The 15,856-nt window shown below is 40.6% G+C and overlaps 1 protein-coding gene across 2 annotated transcripts in view; it reads left to right on the forward strand.

The window, feature by feature from the left end:
* LOC148891832 (phosphatase and actin regulator 1) overlaps positions 1-15,856 on the forward strand; it is a 52,780-nt gene that overhangs the window by 7,731 nt on the left and 29,193 nt on the right. The window contains exons 1-3 of one of the 2 annotated variants that reach the window (XM_089007633.1): positions 958-1,409; positions 3,386-3,550; positions 13,601-13,681. In XM_089007633.1, coding sequence (XP_088863759.1) covers positions 1,106-1,409; positions 3,386-3,550; positions 13,601-13,681 — 550 coding nt within the window. In that variant the 5' untranslated portion in view covers positions 958-1,105. Of the gene's footprint in view, positions 1-957; positions 1,410-3,385; positions 3,551-13,600; positions 13,682-15,856 lie in introns of those variants that run through there. The other variant, XM_089007635.1, reaches the window with a different exon arrangement.

Raw genomic sequence — 15,856 nt, forward strand, 5'->3', positions numbered from 1 at the left:
TTCATGTCTGTTGTCCCTTCTGCGATTCATAAATAAGTGAGGCATTGCAGTGATAGGGGCTGTGTTGCTTAATTGTGGATTATCCCTTTTCATCAAATTTTGCTCGTCAAACCTTCACCCAATCTCATCAATTGGACATCGGTTACAGTGTCCTGTAAGTGCGCAAGTTATCAGCAGAAACAAGGAACCTGAAATGACACTGACTGGGCGAAAGCAAAGCATCATTGATCAGTACAATTTTGGCTAACTATACATCACAGGCCCCAGTAATATTTCCGAAGGAGATACTACTTTAAATACAAGTTCGAAATACAAATCCTGCATTTATAGTTAGAATACCTTGTTGTTGTGTTGTGTTTTAACACTGTCAACTGACAGTATTATGGCTCGAGTAGTTTCCTTTATTTTACGTCAGGACATGTTGGATAGTTTGTGGCTTTGAAAGGAAGAGCATGATCTGTTAGAGTCAGTGAATGACTATGTTGATTTGGTTGCTATGTGTATATACTTCCACTACTCGTGGAAGAGTAAACAATACATTAATACATAAACAATATATATATATATATATATATATATATATATATATATATATATATATATATATATATATATATATATATATATATATATATATATATATATATATATATATATATATATATACAGGGGTGTCCATCTTGGACCTGGTTATATTGTTTTTGCAAGTTGTTCGATTGTCGGTGAACTGCACTGAATTATGGACCGGTGGGGCCTTAAGAATGTGTGTTTTTATTTTTCTGACATGGTTTATGATGAGTAATCTGGCTAAATAAATAATGAAATAGAAATGATTTATCAACTGTTTTAATTGGCCTAATTGTCATCCAAACGGTCCTTTGTGCAACTGAGTGCCTGCGTACGCCTGCGCGATTTTCACGTGACCAACCATAATAAACTCCCCTGCTAGCGCTCGCCTATTAGAGGTGCGCACAGCTCAACCAATCGGGCCGGCGTGCTGCTCTGCTCCCCGATGGTGAATTAGCCACGAAAGACTACCGCAGACTGCAGCTCTGCATCGTCCGTCTAGTCACTCCAGGTTGCCTCAAGCAGGACCGGAGCCATAATGTTCAAGACGGCTCACTACCCGAACATGGAGCCCCCGCCCAGCACCATGCACGGTACCTGGTGGCTCACCCGGCACGGCGCCTCGCTGGCACCCCCAGTCGGGGCCCTGGCCGCCGAGAAACCCAAGAAAAACGCTTTCAGCCTCGCTAAAATCATGCCCCTGGGCGGCAAGAAGAGCCTAAACGGGACCGACCCGCACTACAACAACAACAACAACACGCCCTTCGCTATCCACTGCCATATTGGCAAGGAAATCAAGCACATTTGCAGCAATTGCAGCCGCGGGAATGACACCCAGGACGGTGAGTGGGGTGATTGGGCCAGCGTCGCGTGTACACCTTAAGTGTGGGTGGGGGTGCTGCTCGGCTGCAGCACCTACATGCCGGATCCGCACATCACGAACGTTGTCTCCATCGAAAGTGCAATATTCGTTCTTCAGTCCGCGAAAGCATGTGCACGTTTACCAATTTCCGATTTGATTGTATGCTCACCGGCAGCACCTAAATTCTATTAAACAAAACGCACACTTAATGAACAAAGAATGATATGCTCAGAGAAGCTTGTGTTGATTACCAATTTCCTCCAAGCCATTCCCACTTGAGTCTCACGACATCACCTCTCAACCATCGTTTGATGCATCGAAATGTCTTTTTAATTGTCATAATTAGCGCTATGCTGGGCGTTGTTGACTTTGTGAGGCCTCTAAAAAAGATCTTCTACTTCAAAAAAACGGCTGATTTGACTCAATTTGGATGGGTGGACGCGCTTTTTAATACATTACACACAGTACAACTGTTTTTGTTTACATATTTTGTGTACCATTATTGAGTCATCACACTTTCATGTTATTTAATTTTAAAAATATTTTTTACCGCATTTTTGTCATGTAATTTTTTTGTCTTGTTTACTATACAGTATTAAATCATTTTTGCAATTGTACATCGTACACATTTCATCATTCAGTCTTTATTTTCTTATGTCATGCATTTTAACTTTATTTCAAACTAACATTTTAAAATCCCCTCATTATTTTTTAGATTGTATTCCTTGATTTTCATTATTTTTTTTTGTCATTTTTTTGTCATTTTGTATCCGAAATATATTTTCCCTTGTCACACAAAGAATGCATTGTGAATCGTGCATTTTTTAACCAACCAACCAACCAACCAACCAACCAACCGACCAAGGTGTTATTTATCAGGTATCGTTACTTTGGGGTTTGGTTTTTGATGTTGGCATGAGGCAGCCAACCAGTTGAATAGCGGGCTGTGTGCCCCGCGCATTACGTTTCTATTCCCACAACACCTCAGGCTGGCAGTGGCTGACGTTCCACTCAAATGATATTGTAGTGTTGGCAAACACCACAGGAGCGACAGTGAAATAATTACAATAAGCCACTGGTCCACTGTCCAGGGTAATCATGTCAAATGATGTGTTCACCTTGGTGGGCATTTCACACTTGGCTAGAGATCGCCGCGCACATTCACAGTTGACACAGCAGGTCATGTCAGCGTTTTCCATTTTGTTTCTTGGAGCATTTCTTATTACCCATAAGCATATCTGTTGATGGAACTTTCTCATCGCGTGTATGTGAGTGAACCTCATATTTTTACTAATTACCCGATTGGCATGGTGGAATTAAGAATTGCCCTATTCGCTGATTTAGCGACCAGGCCAAAACAAAATTCTTTTCCCATCTAATGTCATCTATCGGGAAAGTATGTTAAAATAAGTTGAGGAATTTACCATACGGTGTATACAAATCCTTTTAAGTGAATCGGGGGTTAATTGCTTGCAGATTTTCTTTATTGGTGGTGTTCAGTAATCGCCACTATGAATCAGTTCATCATCCACGGCTTTGCTGCTTCACAATGTGTTCTGCATGCCTATTATCAAAGGGAAAAAACCCTGGCACTGGATTGGGCACATTTTTGCACAGTATCTGGCAGTGAATGAGTTTAAAAACATGGCAGTTTTCTCCCAATATTAACATTAGAGTTTTATATAAAAATAATAAATTGTCAATTTGGAGGAAGGGGAGGGGGATACAAAGAGAAGGTATTTTTCCCTTTTTTTTCTTCATGCAGCCTGTTTTGGAGAATTGTTGTTCATGCTCATCTGTTACTTCAGAATTCTGGAGGCGACTTGGCTCAGATTCATGCTGCTTGGACTTTAGTGAGCCTAAGTGCTGCATCCACCTCTCACTCTTTTGGCTCAGATAGCGTCACCTTTACAGCCTAATCTAAGCTTTCCTTTTCTATTGTTTGCTCCCTGGCAGCTGAGGAGGTCGAGAGGGTGGCCGTGATGCGATCAGAGTCCTTAGTCTCCGGCGCCCACACTCCCCCCATCCGGTGTCGAAGCAGGCTTGCCACGCTGGGACGCCTCCTCAAGCCCTGGAAATGGAGGAAGAACAAGAGCGACAAGTTCAAGCAGACTTCAGCCGGTATGTTTCGTGAACTCGTGTTTGTTTTGAGCAGGCAGACAACAACACCGCCACCAACCATGTATGTAATTTCTGCAAAAAAGTGTGATCGTCTTGATGATAAAGCCACATACAAATGGAAAAGATGAGTCCATGTCCTCTCTGCATTGTTTGAAAAACAGTGATTCAAAGTACCAATAAGTTATTCTTGAGAGGCATTCAAATGGCTCAGCCATCTTAGTAAAAGTGAATCGGGTTGGGAGTGCTATGTTGATGTTGGCCTGTGAAAACCGTTGTATTGTGACTGAACGTTGGGATTAGATCAGAATCAGAAAGCCTTTAATATTTCCACAATGGGGAAATTTGCAATTAGAGGAACATGACTGTATCATATGAATTTTTGGAGGGGATTCTTATGGATTAGGACTCATGGTTGCGCTTTGCAAAATGTCCCACTATTTTACTGCACAATTTTAGCCAATTCTGCTTAATCAAAACAATGTGACTTTTGTATTATGCTCTCTGAAGTTAAAATGTTACTTTTTGTTTGGATATGGGAAAGGGGCGGTGGGAAAAACTTAAAAAAAAAAAACATATTACGCTGCAGTCCAGAGGCTGTTCCAAGATGACACAAATTGTTTGGCTTTTTTTTTTGCATACAGACGCTCCCCATCTTACGAACTAGATACGTTCTGAGTGGTAACACCTACTGTAGTACGACAGCATCCCTCCTTGGGTCCTCAGTAAGCCATTACTGAAGCTGCTGGCACGTAATTAATGGATTACTTCAGCCATTACTTTTTGTGATGCATCGCCTCTTCCTGGAGCGTTAACTGGGAAGAGGGATTTCCTTCCCCACCCACATACTCTACGCAGCCAATCGTAAGTGCGATCGGCGGATCGGGGCCTGAACTCGTTGACAATACTTCAGCATAGCCAGACCCTGATTGATCAGCCTTTGTGTCCGTCGCATAAACATCCACCCCTTGAAACCTCTAATATGTCTGTGTGCGTGCGTGAAGCACAGTACGCAGCCAATCGCAAGCGAGCTCGGCCGGGCAAAGGCACGGCATGCAAAATCTTAAACTTACAGCATCTCTGTCCAAACATTGTTTGACATAGTGTACCCGCAAAAATGTTCGTGTGTACCGTTTTTGGTAACTCGAATGTTCAGAAATTGGGGAGCGTCTGTATCTTCCCCATCTGGCACACCGCTAATGGGAAGGAGCTGGTCTTGTGTCGAATGTAGCCAGGAAGTAATTTGTCCATGCTGACGCATCCCCGATTTGTACTGTCAATCCGATGATGGCAGGGAGGCTCTTTTCTTCAGACTACATCTTCTTAGGTTTGGAACACAAGAGACAGGCAGAGCTGAATCTTGCCTCCACGGGACAGGATGTTCTGGTTTACTTCGTTAGTTCCCTGAAGATATGCTCAAAAGGACGAATGAATTAAAGACATTCAGTGTTTAATTTTTGTCCTCAGGTACATAGGTGATCTAGCTATTTGGATACAGGCTTTTTCATTTTAGTAGAGAGTCCTGTTGGCTAATTGGGGCATGGTGTTGACTATTGCACAGCACACTATTTTTAGTACATACAGTACAGTAACCAGCCTATTTCCTGTGGCTTTCAACAGACCAGGCATTTGATTAAATGAAGTATCTATTTGTGGAGAGGTGTTAAGGGCGGATTGTCTCTGCTTCAAGACATACAGTGTGTGTCATTTCACCTGTGGCTTTTTGCACACAAGATTTGATTTATAGGAGGCATTTGTTCGACAAAATACCCTTTACTTGTTTGTTAGGTCTTTAGACCTAGACTTGTTATGTAACAAAGGTAAGCAGTTGTTTGAGGATTGTCGGAGGCCTTTATTTAGGAAGGCACCACATTTGGGCAGGACCTCTGTTCATACAGTAGATACACTTTCATGCATTCCTTCAGGATTTTTTCTCTTCCGTTTATTTTCTTAATTATGTTTGTGGTTTTCTGCGCACTGAGTATTTATCTGAAGGAGGTCTTTCTTTTGATACCTTTTTTTTCAAAAGGATGAAGCTGCTCCCCACTGTGTAATTGATGGAATTTTTTTTTCTTTGCTGCAAAGACAACACCGGTGAAAAGCTGCATTTCATCAGATATCAGCCTTACGTCCTGGAACGTATCTACTGGATGTATTAGCGTATTGCAGGGGTCGGAAACCTATGGCTATTTTGATGATTGCATATGGCTCGCCGATAAATAATACATATTGTCGTTTTTTTCGTCGTTCCTTTCCCGTTGGGGCTGCAGTTGGCGGAAAGCGCAATTTTGATTGGATGACACTGACCTAGAATGGCCGAAAGCGCCATGTTGATTGGATGATAGTGGCCGTCATGTTGAAACAGGTAAACGCCCCTTTAAATGAGCCCAACTTGTGCACTTCAGCCTGAATACCGCAGCATTAGAGGAGAGAAAATGTTCTGATTCTAATTTGCAATGAAACAATACTATCGATGAAACAGTCGAATGTCAGTGACATTTTAACAAGCCCGATGTTAACGTTAGCATCGACATACTGCTGCGAGAAGTAGATTGCAGATAGCAAGTGTGGAAGCTTATGAGCCGTGTGCAGGCTACCTGGCAGTAACTTCGCCTCTGGACCGGCAAATTGAATTTCATTCCGATCGTTTTCCTGGATTTTTACCAAACACGAGGAACGGAAAACCCTCCATGTTAACGGTGAGTACTATCACAAAGTTATTTTAAATAATACATTCTGATATTTTGTTGAAAAGTGGCCGCGCGTGCATTTCTAAATATTTTACTTTTATGGCTCTCTTAGTCAAAAAGGTTTCCGACCCCTGGCGTATTGTTTACATTGAATCTATATTCCGGTGTCACCTCAAAAGTGTCAACTGATAATATATGGCAAAAGATGGAACAAGAACACTTTTCTTTTTGCTTTACACTGTAATATTTAATATATGTTTTGTTCTACACAAGGGTTGCTCTTCAACTATCCACTTGACTGCTATTGTTCTTGCGGTGTTGTTTTGATATGCGTTAGCAGTGGATTGCATGCACACTTCACACAATGTGCCCTTTTGAGTCAAACGTGTTGTTGTTTTGTTGACGTGAGTTTGGGTTGCAATCAGCTTGAAGGCTCAAGTCCTCAAATTGAGGGAAATGCAGAAAACTGTGTTGAAAAGTGTTAAAAAAACATAAACATTGCTGTTTCCTCAAACTATAACTCAAAGGTGTCAAAGTCAAGGCCCAGGGGCCACATGTGGCCCGCCACATCATCTTATTCGGCCCGTGAAAGCAAATCAAACTTTCATGATGCTTGCTAAAGTCCGAACCAAAACTTCAAATTGTCCCACGACACCAGTCATTATTTTAGACTTTGAAAACTAGTTATTCATTAATTGGTTGCATGCTTTATGTGTAATATGTGGAGGGGATTAAACATTCTAATGGCTTCCCCAAATTCATAACGGCCCCTAAAAGGAAACCATAAATGTAATGTGGCACGCAACAAAAAAATGCTGTGAATTTGCCGAAAATGCCTAAAAAGTGCATTCTCCGGTAAGATCACACGAAGGGTGCAGTTATCAACAGGAAATGGACAATTTTATTCAAGCAAATTGTCACATTCCATGAAGAGGCACAACATTTCCATTTCAATGTATTCAGTATCTGCAACAGCTCACCTTGCCGTCTCCCTGCATAGCAAGCAAATATGCCCCCTTGGGAGTTGGATGATGTCAGACTAGTTGGTGTGGATGCCATTAAGTGCTCGGAACGTTTTATGATCCCATGACATCATTGCTATTCTGGCCATGATCTGTTCATGTCACACTCGGTTGCCACAATTTTACTTTTATATTTTGATGTGAGGCCAAAATGAGATTTGTAAACATACAGAAAGCCGGGGTATTGTGAGGAGGTCATCCCAAGTGCTCTCATTCAGTGCGGAGTATTGATTCGGATGGACCTTTTGAACCCCGTTCAAATTGATTGGCTTTCGTTCGGAAAATGGCACATTTGCCGCATTCAATCAGTCAACACTGAGATCGTTGGCAACATCGCCATGTAGACTGTATTTGACGGAAAATTGACGACACACTTCTGATCCTACAGGTATACATTATTTGGTAGATTTCTGTGCCATTTTGGATGGACACAATACAAGTTGAGCTGAAGCCAGATATGGCACAACTCTCCTGGGTTTCAAATTGAAAAGTTATTTATTTGTCTATATTTATTTATATCGTTATTTGGTTTGGATTAACCTTTATTAGCCCATTTCACTGTAAGATCAGAGAATTGTCATCAAATGGTGAGGATAGTTTTTGCTTTTTTGAATGTTACTGTGCCGATGACCATTTTGTGTTTGGGAGACTTTTACTGAGCGAGTTGCTTGTTCTGTAGCCACAAAGGGACATAAGTCTTCTGCCGGTCGCAAGCCTGGTTAAATATAGAGTGTTGTGTCAGGAAGGGCATCCGACGTAAAAGCTTGGTTAAAACAAACGTGGATCAAACCTCGAAAGATGGAGGGCACTGATTTGCTGTGGCGACCCCTTGAAGGGAAAAAAAGATATTGTGATCATTTTCAAATTTTTTTCTTCAGGATAATTTAGTGGAATGCCTATTCATGAGAACTAATATAAAATACGGAGTTTGTCATTTATGATGATACTAGAGCATCGTGTTCCACCGGAGACAAATTCCTTGTGTGTTCAACACACTTGGCCAATAAAGAAGATTCGGATTCTGATTAACTCATTCACTGCCATGCATGTGCAAAAATGTGTCCACTCCAGTGCCAAGGTTTTTGTCATTGTCACTCGATTTCCAGGACTCACAGAATATTTTTGGACTACATAAATTCAATGTAGCATAAGAAACCTTAGACTCTCTTCTTTCATCTGCAAAAAAATAGTTAATTCCTAAATTATATGGGTCTGCAGTCATGAGCTTGAAATGAGGGCGGCTGTCCAAAATACATTGCAATACATACATATTGATTTATATAGCGCTTTAACAATAGCTGAAGCTGGAACAAAGTGCTAACATGGGAAAAAGGGAAATGCTGCCCCTTTGCAGAAGGGAAAAAACATTGCCAGAGGTCTTACCAACGCTTTATCGGCACCCAAACAAGAAAAAACAAAACCTGAACAAATTTGGGAATGGCGCTCTACGTCATATTTTCAATTCCCGAATAAATTAGTGAATGGCAGTGAATGGGTTAACCAAATTGTCTTTTCTACAATTATTAAAACACATTTTGAGGTATGTATTTTGTGGTTGACCCTTAATTATACTAATTATATTGTAGCAGAATTCATTTTTGTCAAAACTCAATCTTCGTCCTGATGGGTCACACTTGTTCCAACTGCAAGTGGAATTTAATGTCCAAAAGTGGAGCAATAAGTCTCAATGCACAACTTTTATGCATTGACACCATTATGAATTCCCACTGCCACGACTAATTGTCAATGTTTTGTTACCGTGGTGTAATTGAACTACAGTACATGCTCATTGGCTATTTTGAGTGGAGTAGACCTGCATGCATCACATTTAATTAGAATATTTGATATATGCATGACAAGGCTTCTGGGTGTGCGCGTGCGCTTGCGTGTGTGTGGCCCAAATAGAGATTTAAAGCCCAGTGTATGAGACTCATTGAGTTTTAGCCAAGCCTCTGATGTTTTTTCAGTTAATGCCCAGGCTCTTCATTGATCAGTCCCCATGAAAATGTTAATACTCTATTTTTCAAGCTTACGGGATTGCCCCAGGAAAAAAAAATAAAAATCAGTGTTGAGCCTCTGGGCTTTGGTTGGACGTTTTCAGACTATCTGGGTCACTTGGCAGTGGAAGATCAATACAGGCAGAGCTCAGATATGCCAATCTGAATTAATATGCCCTGAGCTGAGTCTCTGATGAGTGGCTCATCTTTTCATCTCACGCTGCAGATTGAGTGGCTACTCGGGCCTTCCAACTCAACAAAAGGCTGTCTTAAAATAGAACTTTTCTTATTTCTGATTAGCCCCATTCTACTTGCCACTTGTCTCTAGCGCTGAGATATTTTTAACACATCCGTTTAAATGAATCAAACACTGTTTTCTGAGTGTATCAAAGTAATGCAACAAATACATGTTACAATTAGACTATTACACAATAAAGTTGAGAATAAGTAAAAAAATCATTTGACTCTGGTGTGTTGCAACAGGGAGAGAAGAAAAACATGCAGGACGGCGGCCCTCCAGTCTGACACTATTTGGTTCGATTCTACACACACAAAATTATCTGTGAGAGTTCCCTCTTCGCCAATGGTATGACTGGACGATGCTCGGTAATATTCAACGTCTGAGTAGCTACAAGTATGTTGCATTCAATCAGAATCAGAAAATCTTTATTCGTCGCACAATGGGGAAATTTGCAGTCCAACAAATAACAAACAACAACAGAAGATATTCTAAGCATAGTCAAATAAAAATGTCAACTGTATACTGTGAATGCGCAAAACTGTTTAATAAAAAAACGGTACGTAGTGCAAGTAACAAGAAATGCAAATTTATATATGTAGCTGTATTGCATCAACCCATATTTACAAGTGTCCAGTTTTTTTCCCCCCACATGTAATTATTGAGAATTGCAAAGCCTGACAGCAGTCGGCAGGAACGAACGGCGGTACCTCTCCTTCTTGGAGCACCTTCTTGGAGCGTGGGTCTTGGAACAGTCTGGCTGAAGGAGCTACCCAATTCTGTCAGAGGGGGTGGGAGGGGCTGTCCATCATAGGTTTTAGTACAACACAACTTAATTTCCAGCGTCAAGAACCTCAGAGCTACGATTAGCTGTCCAAACTGTATTTTGCCTTTCATATCTTGAAATATCTCATATTCCTTCATAACAAGAGGCATTTAAGCCATTTAAGGCATTTCCTCACTTTATTGTTTTTGTATGAAGAGACATATCTAAATAATTATGTATAATTATGCTCCGGTGCGATTTGTAATCTGAAAAATTAAATACTCTGAAGTCCATCAAATGCTCCGTGCGTGTGCATATGTGAGTGTGCCTGTTACCCATGAAAGTACCATTATATGAGCGTGACTTGCCAAATTACTGTTGACTGTCTTTGTTAAAAAACGTCATTTAATCAATGTAAAGTCATCATTCTTTGCCAGTTATTGATTATAAATGTTGTCTCGCATAATCAATACAAACAAAAGTACTTGGTTATAATCCATGGGATCAAAAAAGGGTTATTGCAGGCTTTAGGACCGTCACACAAAGGGAGCATATGCATCATAATTAATACGGCTGCTCCCTTTACAAGTTATTCAATTAGCCTGCACAGTAGAAATACACAAAATGACTAGAAAAAGTCCACAGTGGGGGGAGTGCTAAAAGGGAAGGTCACGTGTGATATTTGTAATGATGTGTTACTTGAGGCAATCTATTTCAGTGATTTTACAAAATGTCATTATTTGCACTGAATGTGTTTTCTTTTGCTCTTTGGACTTTTCTGATGAAATCGTCTGCAATTCCAAGTCTAAACCTCTTCCGACGGTTCTGTTTTTTGATGAGTAGCTGCAGCTCGCATAAAGCGGGAAGGGGATGTGTGCCAAAAAATACAATGCTTGTCAAACCTCAGACACATCCTCATTAAGGCTTTTGACTTAATGGTGTTGCGTAACTGTGCAGATCCCGTCGCCGAGCTGTTATGTCACGTAAAGCGTTGTGAACTTTTCATTTCATATTGAATGAAACTGAACTATAATCTCTGAGTTAATGGCAGCACCAGCCGTTATGGGTTGACCTTTTTAGCCAGAATTTCTCTCACTCTGCCCCGGTTTATACTTGGGTAAATAGTAAACCTTGGTGTTCCACGGGAGCTGAGAATGCTTTGATGTTGACTTATGATTCAATTTGATTTCCGGTACATTTTTGCATTACATTTTAGGGGTTCAATGGATAGACCTATGGCAGTGAGGACAATAACACCTGTTGTGTTAAGTGGGATAGAGCTCAATCCCCCATGGTGTACCGTACTTCTTTCAACAGCAACTTTATTTGAGATTGAATTGACACCACCTCTGCAGTGGACTTACTAACTGGATTTCTTTCAATCGTATAGAATGTATCAAATGCTCATAAAATGAAAAAGTTCCTGTGGTGACATTTGAGGGCGCTCAGTTAGCTTTCTTGTAATCATTCTCCCTACATGAGCTTGAATCGAACTTTTTGAGGGGGTCGGGGGTGTTTTCTACTTATAAAGTCAACATGTGTTCAAATACTGAATTTCCCCACTTGTACTGTCTACCTTCTTGATGTGAAAGAATTAACACTGACAAAAACCCACATTTTGATAATGTGAAATGAGTTCAGTTACAGCACCCTTCTTTTCTTGATTGACCACATGTTGGGTGCTATTTTAAATTATGCACACATGGGATGAGTTAATTTTAGTCACAAATGCTCCCAAAAGACAGTGAGGCTTCCTTTTAGATAGCCCGCTGCTCCTGGTTCGAATGTGAAACACACGTGTTGCGGCTCATCTTTATTACACTTACTTAATTGGTTTTTATGCCGGAGTAGATTTTCAAACAAGGAATGCGATTTCTTAGGATTATAACTTAAGCCCTCCTGACAGAAAAAGTTAAGTGCCTCTACGTTTTGAAGCCTAAAATAGATGCGCAGAGTAGCTACAGGCCATTTTGTGCATTATGCAGCACACTAAGTGTCGTTGGAGTATTTTTTTGGGGGGGTTGGTGCTTTTATCGTACGAGCCTCTATATCAAGGCCCTATATCAAGGCTCTATATCAAGGTGTTCATAACTCGACACCACCAGTCAGCGTTTTAACGGTGTTCGATTCAATGTCCTCTTATTGTGCGTTAATCAAGCTGAAATCCACAGCAAGACGAGATAGTGATGATGGCGCGGGAGAAGTTCTCCCCTCACGCGTTCCGACTGCAGATGATTACCCTCTTGACAAAGCGTGTTAAAGTCATTTTTTTGCTGCGGGCCACATTGTAGTTCCGGTTTCCTCTTGAAGGCTATTATGAATTTGGGGAAACCATGGCAATGTTTCATCCCCTTCACATATTACTTACAGAGCACACAACAAATTGATGAATAACTATTTTTCAATTCTGAAGTTAAGAATAATCACTGTTATTGTGGTTTACATGAGACAATTTGAAATTTTGGTTCCGACATTAGCAAGCGTCAAGGAACTTGACATGCTTGCTTTTGTGAGCCGAATAAAACGTTGTGGCGGCCCAGATCTGTACCTTGACTTTGACACCTGTGCTCTCGACCTTCTCAGTCAAGAAATGGCCGAACATGTGTGACAAAATGAAGTTGTGCAGTAAAATACCAATAAAACAACAATAAAAAAAGTAATAGACATTACCAATTTGGAAAGGGTTACAAAGTCACTCCTGAACCTTTAAGACTCAAGCGGAGCATAGTAAGAGGCATTATACACAACCCATGCAACCAGTCCCGCCAAAACATCTCCGAAAATAAGAAAACCTTCTCTAAACACTGAATACCTTTCTTACCATCTTGATAATTAACTTCTTGACAGTAACTGCCGGTTTGCAGGATGCTAGTAACGCTGTCAGATAATCTGTGTTAACACTTGCAGCTCTGATTTGTAACCGATTTATTTAATTCCAGACAGTAGTGTCTTAGGTTGTTTAATTACCTGAAATATTTCGGCGTGCACTTCCGCCTTCATCAGTGTTACTCTGATGAAGGCGGAAGTGCACACTGAAACATGTAAATTAAACAACCTAAAACACTCTGTTACAAATTACAAATTAGATATTAAGGACACAGAATTAATGTAACACAGCTACTTGCAGCTCTGTTGACCATTTGAATTTGACTTGACAGTGCGTATGTGTCATCCGGCATTGGAAAATTGCGGATTAAACTGCTGAAACATTGAAATGTGTGCATTCAACAGTTTCAAGAAGGACATGTTATACATCCTGTTAGGCTACAGCTCAAAAGTGAGGAGAAGAAAAAAAAATTGAACAGTTAAATAAATATTCTTTCATTCCCCACTCACACAGCACTGGAGAGGAAGATGTCCGTGCGACAGAGTCGAGATGAGCTGATCAAGAGGGGAGTGCTCAAGGAGATCTTTGAGAAAGGTAAGCTTCCTCATACCGTATCATAATGTTAGAGACCTTTAATTTTCAAATTATTCCTTGGAGAAGAAAAGGGCTCAACGGCGACCCTCTGCCCTTTTGAGTTCATTTCTTCCTTAATCAGTGGTCTCAAAAGTGAACTCGGCAAGAGTCACACTTGTTATTGACTGACACAATCTTTCAATATACAATTTTACACAGTGAGTAGAGAAAAAAAGATACTTCCATCCAAGAAGAATAAAGTCGTGGTATTGAGAAAAAAAATATGACACTGAATACTAATATGGGGAAAAGAATAATCAGAAAAATGGGTGGCATTTTGTTTTTGATCCATATCGTATTTTCTGAATTTATAAGACACTTGGGAATACGTAGCCCACCTATTTGGGACGCACCACATTATAAGACTGTAAAGTGTCCTTGAGACTTTTGCAAGGCGCTTATTAATGAAATGTATTATTATTATTATTATTATAAGGTACCGCATTTTCCGGTGTGTAAGGGGCACGCAAAAGCCTTGATTTTCTTCAAAAGATGACCGTGCACCTTATACGCAAGTGCACCTTACATGTGAAGTCAGATTGAGGCAACAGGTCACGCAACTACTGTTAGCATCCAAGGAGTCCATTCCCCCCGTAGTAGATGCAGTGCGTAACCCCACCCTCTACTAGTGCCTTATAATGCTTTACATTTAGAAAATATTTATATAGTATATTTGGAAAACTTTCTTCATTCCTTGAAGGTGCGCCTTATACACCGGAAAATATGGTACATAAAATAAAAGCCCAAATTAGTGCTGTGTTTGCATTATGCATTCACTCAATTGCGCCACACTCAGGAAGTACAATAAATACAACACAACTTAATTTCTATCGAGTTTTCACATCCGCTGCAGTCGGAACAAAGCACGGTACAATTTACATATACAGTGCCTTGCAAAAGTATTCGGCCCCTATTCGGAACTTTGCAACCTTTCGCAACATTTCAGGCTTCAAACATGAAGATATAAAATTTTAAGTTTTTGTCAAGAATCAACAAGTGGGACACAATCGTGAAGTGGAACAACATTTATTGGATAATGTAAACTTTTTTAACAAATAAAAAAAAAGTGTGGCATGCAATATTATTCTGCGCCTTTGTGTTAATACTTTGTAGCGCCACCTTTTGCTCCAATTACAGCTGCACGTTGCTTGGGGTACGTTTCTATCAGTTTTGCACATCGAGAGACTGACATTCTTGCCCATTCTTCCTTGCAAAACAGCTCGAGCTCACTAAGGTTGGATGGAGAGTGTTTGTGAACAGCAGTTTTCAGCTTTTTCCACAGATTCTCAATTGGATTCAGGTCTGGACTTTGACTTGGCCATTCTAACACCGGATACGTTTATTTTTGAACCATTCCATAGTAGATTTGGCCTTCTGTTTTGGATCATTGTCCTGTTGGAAGATAAATCTCCGTCCCAGTCTCAGGTCTTGTGCAGATACCAACTGGTTTTCTTCCAGAATGTTCCTGTATTTGGCTCCATCTATCTTTCCGTCAATTTTAACCATCTTCCCTGTCCCTGCTGAAGAAAAGCAGGCCCAAACCATGATGCTGCCGCCACCATGTTTGACAGTGGGGGTGGTGTGATGAGCTGTGTTGCTTTTACGCCAGATATATCGTTTTGCATTGTGGCCAAAAAGTTAAATTTTGGTTTCATCTGACCAGAGCACCTTCTTCCACATGTTTGGTTTGTCTCCCCGGTGGCTTGTGGAAAACTTTAAAAGATACTTTTTATGGATATATTTGAGAAATGGCTTTCTTCTTGCCACTCTTCCATAAGGCCCAGATTTGTGCAGTGTACGACTGATTGTTGTCCTGTGGAGAGTCAGCTGTAGATCTCTTCAGTTCATCCAGAGTGATCATGGGCCTCTTGGCTGCATCTATGATCAGTCTTCTCCTTGTTTGAGAAGAAAGTTTGGTAGATTTACTGTGGTCCTATGCTCCTTCCATTTCAATGGAAGCTTGCACGTGTAAACATCCTTGAGATGTTTAAAGCTTGGGAGATCTTTTTGTATTCAAATCCTGGTCTAAACTCCGCAACAGTATCTCGGAATGCCCTGTGTGTTTCTTGGTTTTCATGATGCTCTGCACTTCAAACAGAACCCTGAGACTATCACAGAGCAGGTGCATTTATACGG

Source organism: Hippocampus bargibanti, linkage group LG11 (genome assembly GCF_051943395.1).
Source record: "Hippocampus bargibanti isolate YZ-2025 linkage group LG11, ASM5194339v1, whole genome shotgun sequence".
NCBI classification, from domain to species: Eukaryota; Metazoa; Chordata; class Actinopteri; order Syngnathiformes; family Syngnathidae; genus Hippocampus; species Hippocampus bargibanti.